This window comes from Triplophysa rosa, linkage group LG12, assembly GCF_024868665.1.
Source record: "Triplophysa rosa linkage group LG12, Trosa_1v2, whole genome shotgun sequence".
In the NCBI taxonomy this organism is placed as follows: domain Eukaryota; kingdom Metazoa; phylum Chordata; class Actinopteri; order Cypriniformes; family Nemacheilidae; genus Triplophysa; species Triplophysa rosa.
Window position 1 is genome coordinate 20,375,060 of NC_079901.1, and position 15,333 is coordinate 20,390,392.

The following is a 15,333-nucleotide window of genomic DNA, read 5'->3' on the forward strand; positions in this document are numbered from 1 at the left end:
ACTGTTTATCAACTGTAGAGGGCGCACGACGGCTCACAGACACAAAGCAGACTCTTCCGGAGCCACATTCAAATAAGTGGACATATTCTTTTTAGAGACACAATGACCTTATAAATGTTAAAATCTAATAAATGCAAGAAACGGCATCCCATAAATAAATATCCGACGCAGCATACTATTTTCGAAACGCTGCTTCCCTGTAACGTAAGAGAAAACCACCACGTCGTGCGCGACATGTTGTCTTAGCCGCAGCCTACACATGATGTACAACTAAATAACTATGTTTACAAACTTTAACTACTACGAGGTATACACAATGATGCATTAAAACAAGAAAAGTATTATTTATATCAGAGTTCCTCGTCAATCAGAGACCGGACCACATAAGCCCACTTCAAGGCTACTTGAAACGTGTCTGTTCTACCACTTTATTTTCTCAGTTAAATTTGTTGTTTGTTCGTTACCCTATACAAAAACCGAATCCATGTTGCGAAAAACAAATAAATAATCAAATAAAAATACGTTAATGAATGTTATAGCAACGTGAATATGAAATAATCTCTTTGCAAAAGAAAACGAAAGTTATGTTTTCAAACAGGCAAAATTACGGGCAGCTCAGTCACGCTACGGACATGGCGGCACAGATGGCGGTAAATTCAGGTATAAATATGTGTCTTATTTTAACTGTATTTCATACATTTTTCAAAATACCTTGTTCTGAGATTGTCTCATTTAGTGTCAGAAGTTTCTTTTGGCATTTCAACCAAAATTCAGTTTTCTAATTGAATGTTGCGTTCAAGTAAATGCTGAAAGTCCATTAAAAATCATGTTTCATGTTTTAGCTGCAGAGTGAACATACATGTTATTTATAGTACTTTTAAGTGATCGATTTTAAATAAATATACAAAGTCATATTTTGTTCTCGTTGTTCTTATCTTCATTTTTAAAAACGATGAACGTATCTGACTAATGTGAATCTGCATTTGTGTATTATTATATTTGTCTATGTTACGATTAAATGTGAAATTATAAAAAAAACATTTTGGTGTAATCTGCTCTGAGTGATCAAACTAAACATGTTTATGTTGTGCGTGTCAAAGGGAGTGTTTTGCTGTCCACTTCAAATGCTTTACAACAAATATCAAATAATATCCAAGTTTAGTTAAAGCTTTTAAAACTAGTTGTTTTTTTGTTTTCAACTCAAATAATACAGTATGACAATCTAATCCTACAAAACACAACCGCATCCCATTGATCGAGTATGTTTACCGGAAGAATTGATGTTAATAAATTGTGTATTTGATTTGTCATGTTTTGCAGGAGCCAGTCTGTGGGGTCCACTGAAAGAGCTGTTCCAAGCTGTGGAAGGGGCCGTATGGAGACGTCAACCAGAGAGTGTTCATCTTTTAGATCTGCAGTTAAAGAAACACAAGCCCTTCTTTCTGTCACTCTTCAAAAACCCAGTAGGTTTTCCTTTATGTACATTCAGATCATTTTAGAGCTGACCTTTTTTCTGAACTTATATAGTGACCCATATACTTTGAAAGTGTGCCCTGGCATGGCTTCGAGTATTAAATGAAAATGAACCTTGGAACGTTCTTGTTTTTCATGCAAATAACGATCAACCTGATTTGAGAGTCGTGCTCAACAGCAAAACGTTATGATAGTTTTTCTTGTAAAATATAGTCATGTTTATTTTTCGAAACAGCCAAAGAGTGCAGAACAGAGAGACAAATTACGGAAGGCAAGTACAGAAGGCATTGCTATTCAGGGCCAGCAAGGAGCACGACTCCTTCCAGATCAGCTCATCGCAGAAACCTTCATCCTTAGTGACCTCTTTGACCTGGGAGAACTAGCTGCCCTAGAACTGCTCCTGGCAGGTAAAGCCCCTCTTAAAATAAACATTAACTTCTGTTGAAAGAAGCAATAGTTATAGTTTAATTATTATTATAGCTTTGCCCATATTGGATCTTTACATGTTCGTTTAGGAGAGCATCAGCAGCCTCACTTCCCTGGACTGACTCGAGGTCTGGTCGCCGTGCTCCTTTACTGGGATGGCAAGCGCTGTGTGGCTAACTCCCTTCGTACACTCATCCAGTCTAGACATGGGAAGACCTTCACTCTTGACTTAAGGTTTGTGTCCCATTCTTTCTGGAAATCTCATTAGTTTGGTCTCAACATGATCTTTGGTACTTCCATTTATAAAAATGTAATAAACGCATTTAAAACATACTGCTATTTTTTCCACATGAATTGTACAAAAATCCATTACTGCACTAACAGTTTTGTTTCTCTATTGTCGTTATTTCCCCAACAGTCCTGAATTGGTGCATCTGACCACACGATTCACAGATGAACTGATGGCTCAGGGTTTGACCAAACAAATCCTAAACCTGGTCTCAGAGATCAGCGTGACCCGTGAGTTTGAGAGGCTTCAGAAGGAGCGCGGCCTCGGCAGCGAGAAACACAGGAAAGAGGTCAATCTTACGTTAGCCTTCCCTTCAAATTCACATTGCTTATTATGCAAATGTTTAATGGTTTTTTTATGTGGTACAGGTATCTGACCTCATCAAAGAGTGCCGACAGTCATTGGCAGAGTGTTTGTTTGCTTGGACGTGCCAATCACCCCTAAGCAAAGATTACACCCTCGCTGTCATTGATTACTTGGAGACGGTCACCACAGAAGCTGACGGTTCATTGGATAGCGTCAACCTTGCTGTAGTCATGGCCTTGGTTTATTGCTTCGATGTTAGTTTTTTGGACCAAGGAATGGAGGATAGAGAAGGTGTGGTATCTGACATCTGTAAATACTAAATTACTGTTTTATATTTGATGTGTGTAAATAATATAATTTTACTTAAAAAGGTTCTATACATTATCTTTGGTTAATGCAAAAGCTCGAGTAAGTCATAAAGCTTGGTTAATCTTATATTCTATTTTAACACTTCAAGGTATATTCATTTACATCATACAATAGTTTTTAATGTGTTATAAGTTATTAAAATGTTATTAACCTTTAACTGTGCCATCAGATTTTCTTCAGGCTTTGCCGTTACTCACAGAGAAACAGTATGTGGCGGCTGTGCACAGTCGGCTTGTTAACGGTCAGGCCTGGAAACTACCGGGACTGAAAGCGGTGGTGCAGCTGGCCTGGGCTCTGTCTCTGAGGGCCCTGTCACAACTTCCACAGGGTGCAGGTATCTACACATCTTCCATGGTTATAAGTGCTACGAAATCCACACCGATATGTGTGATATACTAAGAGCTCAAATATTTCCGTCTATAGCTCTGGTGGAGTTCACAGAGGCAGATGAAGCCCTGGCTGACCAGGCCCTATTGGGAGGCGTGTTCCTCTTCCTGACAGAGGGCATTCTGGGAAGTGACGGCTTCAGCCAGGAGGAATTCTACACTCGCCGACTTCATTCCATCATTACTGATTTCTTGGCTCTCATGCCCATGAAGGTAGAAGATATAGAAATTCTCATATTTGTTCCTGCTTGGGAATAAGTATCATACATACATTGTTTTCATGTCACAAATGGGGGTTTTGAAGTCTAAATGATTGATGTTCTTTGCAGATAAAGCAGTTGCGTAACCGTGCCGACGAGGATGCTCGACTGATCCACATGGCTCTGCAGATGGGCAGTGAGCCACCATCCTCTCTACGCAAGGACCTGGAACACCTCATGATCCTCGTGAGCGTTCCTTTACGTTTAACACATATAACAAAGACTTGAAATGATGATCAGAAGAATAATTTAGCTTTTTACTAAAAATCGCATACAGTAAATATTTTTCTTTATAACAATTATTAGAAATAATACTTATAATAAAGCATTACGTACTGCGCCATATAGCCGTTTTAAACCTGGCGCTGAATGCCGTATTAACACTTTGTTTGTTTGTTCGGTTTCAGATAGGAGAGTTTTACAGTAAAGATTCATTTGGGTTAGAACTGGCCCTTGAGTTCTGGTGTCCTTCAGAGTCACTTCAGCACACCTCACTAACCGGATCTTTTCTTGGAGTAGCTCTGCAGAGACCTCCTCACAAACAGGTGTGTTTAACGTATTTGTGTTAAAACGTTAGTTAAACAGAGGTGAGGGTTTTTGTTTTATCTCTTGGATAAAAGTGCCTTCCAGGAAACTAAATGTAGATCAATATTTATGTGTGTGTTTTTCAGGTGGTTCTGTCCAAATTTGTGCGTCAGATGGGCGACCTGCTTCCTGCTACTCTTTACATTCCTTACCTGCGCATGCTGAAAGGACTCGCCAATGGTCCTCAGTGCTCTCACTACTGTTTCAGTCTGCTTAAAACCAATGGAGCTCCTCACGGTAAGTGCACCTTCAGAGCATAACCCATATGAGTGCTGCTGTAAAGCATTGTGGGATGTCTCTACTACTCTACTACTTTATATATTTCTGTGCGGTGTTTTAGGAGAGAACCGTCAGACAGGCGTGTCTGGAAGTCTTGTGTCGTGGGAGCACTTTTTCCACTCTCTCATGCTCTACCACGAGAACCTGCGACGGGACGTGCCCAGCGTCGACAGCACGCAATACCGCCACCTGCCCATCAGAGGCATCACTCAGAGAGAGCTGGAGGGCCTCACTGCCTTCCTCCAACTGCTCACCACTATCATCACATGGGTATTTCACATGTACAAAATGATTGTATGCTGTTACTTTACTCTTTGAGTCTGCATGCGTGTTTATTCTATTTCCTATTGTATAACAGAGTGAAAATGCACGTCTGGCTCTTTGCGAGCATCCGCAGTGGACGCCTGTGGTGGTGATGTTGGGTTTACTGCAGTGCAGCGTTCAGCCCGTGCTAAAAGGTCAGATCCTGCATGTTCTTGCAGCTTTTGGCAAATCCCCTGAGATCGCAGCCTCCCTCTGGCAGTCTCTGGAGTATACACAGGTAAACAAAAACCCATCTGACCGGAGGAAAGTTTTAAAGTGATAGTTCACCCAAAATGTGAATTCTGTCACCATTTCCTCACCCTCTTGTCACTTAAAAACGCGTTTGACTTTCTTCCGCAGAACACGAAAGAAGATATTTTGAAGAAAGTTGGTAACCGAGCAATGGTGGTACCCATTGACTTGCACTGGTTTTGTGTCCATACAATAGAAGTAAATGCCATCGCTGTTACCAACTTTCTTCAAAATATCTTCTTTTGTGTTTTGCGGAAGAAAGTCATACAGGTTTGAAAAGACAAGAGGGTGAGTAAATAATGACAGAATTTTTATTTCTAGGTGAACTATCCCTTTAATAAACCATATACTTTTTAAGTCAGATTCGTTTTGTATTCATTTTTGTACTGTTCCTACTTTCAAATAGATTGGATTTTATTTCTGTTTTTGTAATGTTATGTTACATCTTTCCTCAGGTCTTACAGACACACAAAGCCCCTGGACAGAGGCAGGCAGCCGGGATTGAGGTGAGCTCTCCATTTCCTGTCTTAATATAGAACTGGATGTTGTTACTGTGATTCTAAGTTTGTTTTGTCCCGTAGGTGGAGCTGAATGAGATCGAATCGAGCTGTGAGGAATATCCCCTGACGAGAGCTTTTTGTCATCTGATCAGTACTCTGGTGGAGAGTGCGCTTCCTGTCAATCTCGGAGCAGGACTGCGTGCTCCTGGGTTCCAGCCTTATCTTGACTTCCTGCGGGACTCCGTGTTTCTGGCTTTCCCCACACGGGCCTACCGCCGCCCGGCAGAAAAGGTTCGAAAGAGCTTCCGGTTGTACCTCATTGAATGACAAAAGCATTTTGCCAACCTGGGTTTTTTCTCTGTAGTGGGAGGTGGCTGATGCCGTGTTGGAGGTGTTTCATAAACTTCTGAAAGAGTATGAGCCACAGGCTTCAGACTTCCTGCAGGATATGGTGGAGCTACAGGGGGAGCAGGTGCTGGCCCATAAGCCGCCTGGACACAGCCTGATGTTCCACCTGCTGAACGACTCGGCCATCCTCTCTCTCTGTCTCAGTCTCCTAGAGGAGGGTGCTCGCCAGCTGGACACTTACGCCCCCTTCCCTGGTTAGTACAGGAAGCTGATGTTTGGCCCAAACGTGCACTTTAATTTTAAGTGATGGATTTGTGAATATGGTTTTAAATGATACAAGTGTGATAATAAGTGTTTTTTTTGGTAGGTAAAACACATCTGGAGAAAGCAGTGCTGCATTGTCTGTGTTTACTGGATCTGGCCCTGCAGAAGGAGGTGACGTTTATGGACATCCTGAGACAAAGTCAAACATCACTGCTGGTGTCACCTCTGGAACAGCTGCTGCAGGGGGTCAGCGCTCAGAGTCGACGGGCCGATCACATCACCAACATCGCCAGGTGACCCCTCGCCCTTCATTTATTCACTTACATTAGCAGCCCAATGATATGGGTTTTAATGCTTTTGTGTTTTTGGCCCTCATAGGTACCTGTACCACAGCAGCTCGAACCCCGAGGCTGCATTTCAGAGTGCCAAGATCCTGCGGCGCATCGCACGCTACCCGAACATCCAGACCAGACTCGTCGGAGACTTCACGCATGACCAGGTGTGACATTGAGCCAGATGCTGCGTCCCAATTCGCCTACTTATACTATGCACTAAAAGTATGTACTGTTTTTGTTATGGAAAAACGACGCCATTTCAAACAGCAACTCCAGGGCGTAAGTTGTGAAGTCTGTATAGCGCGGCACAGGAGACCGGGGTTCTCGAAAGCGAAAGATGGGAGTAGGGGTGTGTTTGTTTTGATGATTTGAACGTCAACAACGGCTAATAGAAATCGGACACCCCGCCTTTAAACTTCATAACGTCAAAATCATCCCAGCACCCCATGCTCAAAATACGTTCCCACGGCTATGACTATGATTTGGGACATACTAATTCTATTTTCGAATACTATTTAGGAAAGATAGTATGCGAATTGGGACGCAGCAAGAGACTCGCCTTTAGACCATCAGCACATTCAAGCACTCATAATACAGAATTGATGATTGATCGAATTGAGTTTTAGTGTAAATGATGTTTTGTGATGAGCAGGGCGTGAGTCAGAAGCTGATGGCTGGATTTGTGGAGTGTCTGGACGGTGAGGAAGCTCAAGAGGGTCTGACAACAGATGGTGAGATTTAAATATAAGCAATATTAAAAATGAATATACTAATTATATAAGTTATAATAGATTTTTTATACAAAGTATTTAGAAATTTCATAAATTTAGTTATTACCATGATTATCATTGATTTAAAAAGAATGTTTATAATAAGTATATAGTAATATTGAAGGCTGTCAGTTTATTTAAGAAGCGAGAGAAAAGTGGCCTCTTGCACTTCTGTTAAATAGCCAAGTGGACATCTACGACCCTTTTTGCCTTAGATTCAGACCCTGAGAAACGGGTCGCCAGGATCCGTCATGAGACCAAGATCCACATCCTGAACCTCTTGATCACCTCGTTGGAGCTGAAGGGCCACAACCTGGGTCTGTATCTGCTGGGCTACGAAGTGAAGAAGCCAGTATCCTCCACCAACCTGCAGGACCCTGGTGAGTTCTGTCCGATACAAATACAATACAAACACATCCCGCCATGTGTTTTTTGACGAAACGGTATTGAAAATGGACGTGTGTTTTGGTGAATTAGGAGTTCTCGGCTGTCCGCGGAGCTGCCTGCATGCAATCCTCAGTCTGCTTCAGAGAGGAAGTGAGGGGCGCTCTGGACCTGTGCTCATCAAAGAAGCTCCTCACCTGGCTGAACTCTGCTATCAGGTATATGCGGTTATCTCCCACGTGAAATGATTTACCTCTGAACACTGTGATGTCCTTTAGTAAAGAGTATGGTGTGTTTTTCAGGTGATCTATCTGCTGTGTGCGTGCCCGGACACTTCTGGGCCCACCATGAGATACCTCAGGACCAGTCAGGACTTCCTGTTCTCTCACCTCCAGCATTTGCCTTTTATTCTACAAGGTGAGTGCCATGCAACTTATCACGTGACAAATAGACAGCTTTTTTTGTATGTGTATTTAAATATGAAGTTAGCCAGTACACCAATATTGAGATATTTAAAGTTTGTTAAAGTACTGGTCTAGATATCAAACAGATGTGGAATGCGTTTCAGATGTTTTCCATGAAGTGAACCGTGTTTATGTCCTACAGGGAATGACATCGCTGCTCTGTCTCAGATGTCGTGGTTGATGAAGACGGCAGCCATCGAACTCAGAGTGACATCACTGAACCGCCAGCGCTCTCACACACAGCGATTGCTAAACCTCCTCCTCGATGACCAACAAGACACACTGCATTCAGGTAATACACGGAAATACTATTCCTAAAAAACAGCTTCCTGCTGTGAAAACAAAAACGCTTTCATAAGAGCTGGTTTCTCATTTGTAGCTGATGGAGAAATAGGCATGGAGGAGGAGAGCAGATCAGTCAGTGGCTTTCTGCACTTTGGCACCGTCTCTAAAGGTAGGGGACAGACTTTATACATCAAATATACTCCTATTTCTTCATTAAAGGTGCAGTTTGAAACAATTTTGCAGTAAAATATCCAAAAACCACTAGTGTTATATATTTTGTTCAGCTGAGTACTTACAATATCTCAAATGTTTCCAACTACTTGTAAATGGTGAGAAAATCGATTCCAGCATTGTTGTTGTTTTGATCGTGCGCCCTCTAGCGGCGGTTTATACAAACTGCACCTTAAAGGCAAAAAGATCTGAAATAAAATGTGTAATGTTTTATGGTTAATGTGACCATTGCCAAACGTTTATCTGACCCATTAACAAGGCTCTTAAAGGAACAGTTTACCAAAAAATAGAAATTCTGTCATCATTTACTCGCCTCCATAAATTTCTTTGTTCTCATGAACACACAGAGAAAGATATTTGGAAGAATGCTTGAAACCAAGCAGTACTTGGCCACCATTGACTACCAAATTTAGATTTTGGTTGAACTCTCCACTTTAATAAGATTTCTGATTTTGACGAATTTTTTTTTTTTCAGTACGCAGAAGACTGCTGAGCGTTCTGGATGCCATAGACTTCAGTCAGGAGGCTCCAGAGCTTTTACAGCTGGACTTCTTTGAGCGTGCTCAGATCGAGCAGGTCATCACCAACTGTGAGCACGTCAATGAGCAGGGCCACACCGTCTGCAATGTCAAGGTACGTGCGTGTCTCCTGTGTGTGTTGTGATTTTTCTTTACTACCGCGTCATGCATCATATTCATTAGATATTTTGTCACTTTGCAGTTGTTGCATCGAGTTTTAGTTGCAGAGATCAATGCATTGCAGGGGATGGCGGCCATCGGTCAAAGGCCACTGCTGATGGAGGTTAATCTTTCATATTTTAAGGAAGTAAAATTGTGTTTCCTGTTCTCCTTCCTTATTATGATTGGTTCTTTTGGTGTCTGTTTCTGTAAAAGGAGGTGAACTCAATCCTGCAGCAGGTGGTGGATAGGAACCGCGTGAGGCACAGTCTGAGCGCCAAGCGTCACGCTCTGCAGAGCTGGAGGAATCTGGTGGAGACCATCCTGACAGCCTGCCCTTCAGAATTCATCCCTGCAGACCAGCGACAGCTGATCATCAGAGACCTGCTGTTAGACCTGCACGACAAGGTGTGAACAACAGATGGAGAGAATGAGAGTGTTCTTTAAAATGCCACAAGCCAATAAAAAAAAGAAAGGTTTATGTTGGTTTGTCAGTGCTAACTTTCAGAAAGCAGGGCTATCAAAGCATTCTTCGCGATTAATCGCATCCAGAATAAGTTTTTGTTTACATAACATATGTCTGTGTACTGTGCATATTCATTTTGTGTTTATAAACACATACACATACATGAATATATTTAAGAAAAATAGAAAATATCAAAACCAATAAACATTTCTATGTAAATATAAATAAATACTAGGGCTGTCAAAAGATTAATCGCGATTAATCGCATCCAGAATAAAAGTTTGTGTTTACATAACATATGTCTATGTACTGTGCATATTAATTTTCTATTTATAAATACAAACACATACACAAGTATACATATTTAGGAAATATGTACATGTATTTATTTATATTTACCAATAATTGAAATGATATATAAATGTTTATTAATATTTAGATTTTTCTTAAATATATGCATGGATGTGTATGTGTTAATAAATACAAAATTATTATGCACAGTAAACAGATAAATATTATGTAAACACAAACTTTTATTCTGAATGTGATTAATCGCGATTAATCTTTTGACAGCCCTAATAAATACATATAAATATTTCCTTAATATGTATACATGTATGTGTATGTTTTTATAAATACAATATGAATATGCACAGTACACAGACATATATTATGTAAACACAAACGTTTATTCTGGATGTTTGACAGATCTTCCAGGAAGTCTTTATAATGGCTGGTCCAGGATGATGATGTGTTAGGTGGGTGTGTCTTCTTTGTGGTTGTTTTGGATGATGAGATTCTCTTTTCCCTCTTTAGGTGTTATCAGAAGACGCTGCTGAAGAATTGATGCCGATTGTTGCCGGGGCAGTCTTTACTTTAACAGCACATCTCAGCCAATCAGTGCTGTCAGAGCAGCAAGGGGTGGGGCCAGAGAGCGGATCTGCATCAGGATTTGCTTCGATCGCTAACTCGGCCCTTCACCTCATCCTGAGGAAGCTGCTAGATTTTATCCTGTGCACAGGTTAGAGAGTTTTGCTATTGTAGGCAGCTTAATAACGTGAACATCAATAGTTAAAGGGAAAGTTCATCCAAAAATCTCAATTCTGCTATTTACTCACCCTTGATTTGTTCCAAATCTGTATACATTTCTTTGTTTTGATGAACGCAGAGAAAGATATTTGGAAGACTGCTTGTAACCAAACAGTTCTTGGCCACCATTGACTACCATTGCAGGAAAAATGACACTGGTAGTCAAAAGTGCCCCAGAACTGTTTGCTTTCCTACATTCTTCCAAATATCTTCTTTTGTGTTCAACAGAACAAAGAAATGTATAAAGCAATTTTTCCTACTATGGTAGTGGATGAAGTTTCTACAGATTTGGAACAAGTCGAGGGGGAGTAAATGAAGACAGATTTTTAATGTTTGGGTGAACTGTCCCTTTAAATGCTTAAATGACCGGGGGGTGTGTGTTTACATCATGCAGGTGGAGGTTTCCAGCGTTTGCGAGCTCATCTTTATGGCGCTCTGCTCTACTACCTGCAAATCACCCACAAACCCGATGAGCCTGAGACTCTGCAGACAGGTACATGCTCTTATGTGCTTCCTCAAGCTAGTAGTCGGTGGGCAGGTGTTTTTAACCATACATTTGCTAACATCAGGCACATCCATGTGGGAGCGCTTGACTGCTCCGGAAGATTGTTTCTCCAAGCTGCAGAGAGAGAACCTGGCCATCATCGAGAGCTACGGCACGGCTTTAATGGAAGTGGTGTGCAGAGATGCCTGCGACGGGCACGAGATCGGCAGGGTAAGAACATGTCAGCATCATATGATCGATGATTCAGCTCGCTCCGTATTCCATCACACGTTTCGTCTGTTTGCAGATGCTGGCTCTGGCCGTGCTGGACAGGGTGTTGTCCATAGATAAGCAGAACCAGTGGCTGGTGTACCTGTGCAACAGCGGCTACCTGCGAGTGCTGGTCGAGAGCCTGCGGCAAGACGACGTGGCATTGCAGACCCTGCTCGCGCCTCAGTCCCCGCTCCTCAAACCGTTATACATCTACGAGTCCAAAATGGCCCTGCTCACCCGTGTGGCCAAGACGGCGCAGGGTGCGATGGAGCTGCTACGTTGCGGCCTGGTCGCTCAGCTGGTGGAGTGTCAGGTGTTCCACATGCTCCCGCAGAATGATGCGCTCAGGTGAGACCTCTGGAATGCGAAGAAATGATGTTTTCACACTGGTCTTTTTGTCTTATTCTGCATGTCTTGATCTGTCTTTCAGAGTGTTTGGACAGAGAGATCCGTCAGGGTTTATTCCTAGTCCTCTGGAGCGATACAGACAGATCCTGCTACCCACCCTGAGGTTACTGCGGGTCATCTTAACCTCCACCACCACTCAGCACCAGCAGGGGGCGGCACAGGTAAACCATCACGCAATGCTACACGATTTGCAATGGGGTCTAGTTTAAAACTTGAAATGAACTGTCGTGTAACTTTTAGGCTCTTGCATTTTGAAACGGTTGTGATGGTTTTGTCTGTGTTTGTAATATTTTGCGTCTTTACTTTTAGATCCTCCAGTGGCTCGTTGTTTACTCTGATGTCATTCAGTCCATCTTACACGGTCAAGATATGAGCTCAGGAGCTCTGCAGGAAATCTCTCTGCTCACGGCCATCGTCAGCAAGACGGCACTTCCAGGTACTACAAAAATCTGCTGTGTCAAATTCATTCATTTTTTGTCTTTTTATGACTTCAACGATGTAAATGTGGCGGACAATGCTGTGATCATGTGTACTTGGTTTTGTGTTTCAGGAGCTCTTGAGACAGGACAAGAAATCAACAGTGCCGCCCTCATGGAGATTCGGGGACATATCTGCAGATTCCAGGTGAAATACTGGGAATGCTAGGAAGCAACAGTGCCTTGTGCATTACATCATAAACGTGCACATGGTAGTGTTCGCAGACCGTTGACTCTTTCGTCTGTTTGTCTCTCAGCGTCAGTCTTTGTCTCTGCTCGTGCGGCTGGCGGGCACGGATCGCGCGCGCTACCTGAAGCAGTTCGAGGATGCGGTGGCCCCCGGTGATCTTGCAGAGAAGAGAGAGGAGATGGAAGTTGCCATGCAACAGGTGTGATGTCACAGTGAAGCTGCAGTAGCTCTGTGTTGTTCACTGTAAATGACTTGGTAAATGATGTTGATTTTGTGTCAGATCTGTGCAAATATAATGGAGTACTGCCAGACGCTGCTCCTGCAGAGCTCAGCCGAGGCTCAGTTCACGCTCTGCCTCTTCAGCCCGTCTGCCAGTGAACCAGCAGGTGAAGACTTTTCCTGTGCTTTGCTACCACACGGACTAGTGTTAAAATAAGTGCTAACAGCTCTGTTCCCCTGTTCAGATGTGGCCGTGCCCTCCGCACGAGTCCCCAGTCTAGGTTTGGTTCTTGTTCTGCTGAAGAACAGCGCCACTGATTTCTTCCGATACCACCACAGCCACAGACAGAGCCTGAGCAAGCTGGAGCGAGTGGAACAGCTTCCACCAGAGGAACTGAAGGAGGTATACACATCAAAAGTCTTATGGAATACGAAGGATAAGTGTGACATTCCTAACGTAGGGAATTTAGTTTTGAAAATGTTGTATTACAAGGTTTTTATTTGATATTTTGTGTGGGATTGGTATGTGGCACCCGTTTTCAGTGTTTACTTGTTTGTTTGTTTGTTTATTTGTTTTTCAACCTCAAACTGTTTTTTTTCACCCATATCATAGATTTTTCTCTTTACTTTCTCTTTTTATAATGTTATTTATCAGAAGTAAATGACAAATATTAACTATACATGGGTGGTTGACAGATATACCGTAAATGTGTCCTGTGGTGTGCCATAGCAAAAATGTTGAAAACAAACTGTTAATAATTTTATATTATTATTATTTATAGTTATAATATAAAACGGCATGAGATCTATTTATCTTCATTGTTACTTTTTTCTCAATATTTGCTGACACCATAGGACACATTTACAGTTTTTGTCAATTACCTGTCTGTACATGTTTTCTTCCTCCCCAATACATGCAAAAGTATGTTTACATACATTTTATGGCTTTTTACATGAAGTTTACATAAATTTGTACTAATTCTATAGTCCACTATACCTGTAAAAATTAGCTAAGTAACAACAACATGAAATCTATACAAGTATTAAAGGTTCAGTGTATGAAATGTAGCGGTATCTAGTGGTGTAGTTACGAACTACAACCAATGGCTCAGTGCAACCCTCCCTTTGGAAGCACTACGGTGGCTGACACAGGACTAAGATGTCGTCACGTTTTCGCTTCTTTGCCAAAGGAGATAATGTATTTACGAAACGCTCTGTAGAGCAGTTTGTCTGTTTAGGGCTACTGTAGAAACAACATGGTGAATTCCATGTAAGGGGACCCGCGGTGTATGTAGATAGAAATATCTCATTCTAAGGTAATAAAAACATAACGCTTCATTATGTAAGGTCTTTATACACCTCTGAAGACATAGTTATGTATATTACATTGCATTTCTGCCAGTAGACCATTCAAAAAATGGCACATTGGCCCTTCAAGAGTTAAGAAATGTTTGTGCATCTGTGTTTTTTCAGCTGTGTCAGGATCTGGTGTCAGGTTCTGCTGGAGTGGAGAAGATCTCATCGGTGCAGAGAAATGTGCTTGCCAAACGTCGACTCGTCCAGTTAGTCAACAACAGAGCCAAGCTTCTTGCTCTCTGCTCTTGTATCCTAACACACACCAGCCAGTTTGTTTTGTTTGCCTTTGAGAAGCTTTATGCCACATATTCATTGACTCGTTTATTTTTGATAGCTGTAACATTAACACAAAGAGGTGGCAACACTGTTTAGTTTTTCTTGACTTCTCTCTGAAGACATTATTGAGACATGCCTGTTTGTGATATGGCGTCACCTGGAGTTCTACTTGCTCTACTGCACCCCAAGTGACCCCAAAACATCACTGCTTCCAGTATACAAAGGTGGGCTGACTCTTGCATCTATCTTTCCTAAAAGAATGAATTGCCAAGAGTTTAGAGTCTTGTAAGTCTAAACAATTCCATTTTTCTTATGTAGATGCTGGCGGCGACAGAGGTTTAAGTGGGTCAAGAGTGAGTCAACAAGACCTTGAGCAGGTACATCCTTTACAAAAGATGTTCTGTGGTAGAAAAGTGATGGTTCCAGTATCAATAATGAATACGTTTACCAGGGTTGAGTTCCTGAAAGATACTTTGGGCACTTTTTACATGTAGTACAGTATGTTACCTCACATTGTCAAGAGGATGATGGGTAACATTCTTGACGCGTGCTTGTTTGTGTAGTTGCAGAGCGACATGGCGAGCAGCTTCAATGAGTCACTACAGAGGAAGTTGTTGGAGGTCGAGGGGCTGTATAGTAAAAGCCGCTCTCGTCACACCTTCATCCAAGCCTTGACACGCAGGATCCGGGGTCTAGTGCACCACGCCAAAGGCTAAACGCACATATTTATATGCCATTAAGAAATAGTGATATTTGTGTCTTTAGACTTGATATGTACAACCTTTTTTGGGGCAGTTTTCATTATAATGTCATGAAATACATTTGCTATCCCTGTCTTTGTTTTTTTCTAATATGGGAAATAAATTACTTTTGAACAGACAACCTGTTTAGTGTGTAACATTTTTTTACT

At 41.9% G+C, this 15,333-nt stretch overlaps 1 protein-coding gene across 1 annotated transcript; it reads left to right on the plus strand.

Moving 5' to 3' along the window:
* Positions 1–551: 551 nt before the first annotated feature.
* Positions 552–15,306, plus strand: nup205 (nucleoporin 205). The gene is made up of 41 exons (XM_057347438.1): positions 552–660; positions 1,321–1,463; positions 1,709–1,880; positions 1,989–2,133; positions 2,318–2,477; positions 2,557–2,785; positions 3,033–3,197; positions 3,287–3,462; positions 3,579–3,695; positions 3,917–4,054; positions 4,181–4,331; positions 4,435–4,643; positions 4,732–4,914; positions 5,384–5,434; positions 5,510–5,719; positions 5,793–6,030; positions 6,144–6,333; positions 6,419–6,539; positions 7,028–7,106; positions 7,361–7,525; positions 7,623–7,747; positions 7,832–7,946; positions 8,136–8,285; positions 8,373–8,447; positions 8,985–9,142; positions 9,230–9,310; positions 9,403–9,594; positions 10,469–10,673; positions 11,136–11,234; positions 11,311–11,456; positions 11,533–11,846; positions 11,929–12,067; positions 12,216–12,342; positions 12,457–12,530; positions 12,640–12,771; positions 12,853–12,958; positions 13,037–13,194; positions 14,265–14,394; positions 14,543–14,647; positions 14,742–14,800; positions 14,987–15,306. Exons 1-41 carry the CDS (start codon positions 585–587, stop codon positions 15,137–15,139), a joined length of 5,961 nt encoding a protein of 1,986 aa, XP_057203421.1. The 5' UTR covers positions 552–584; the 3' UTR covers positions 15,140–15,306.
* The last annotated feature ends 27 nt before the right edge of the window (positions 15,307–15,333 follow it).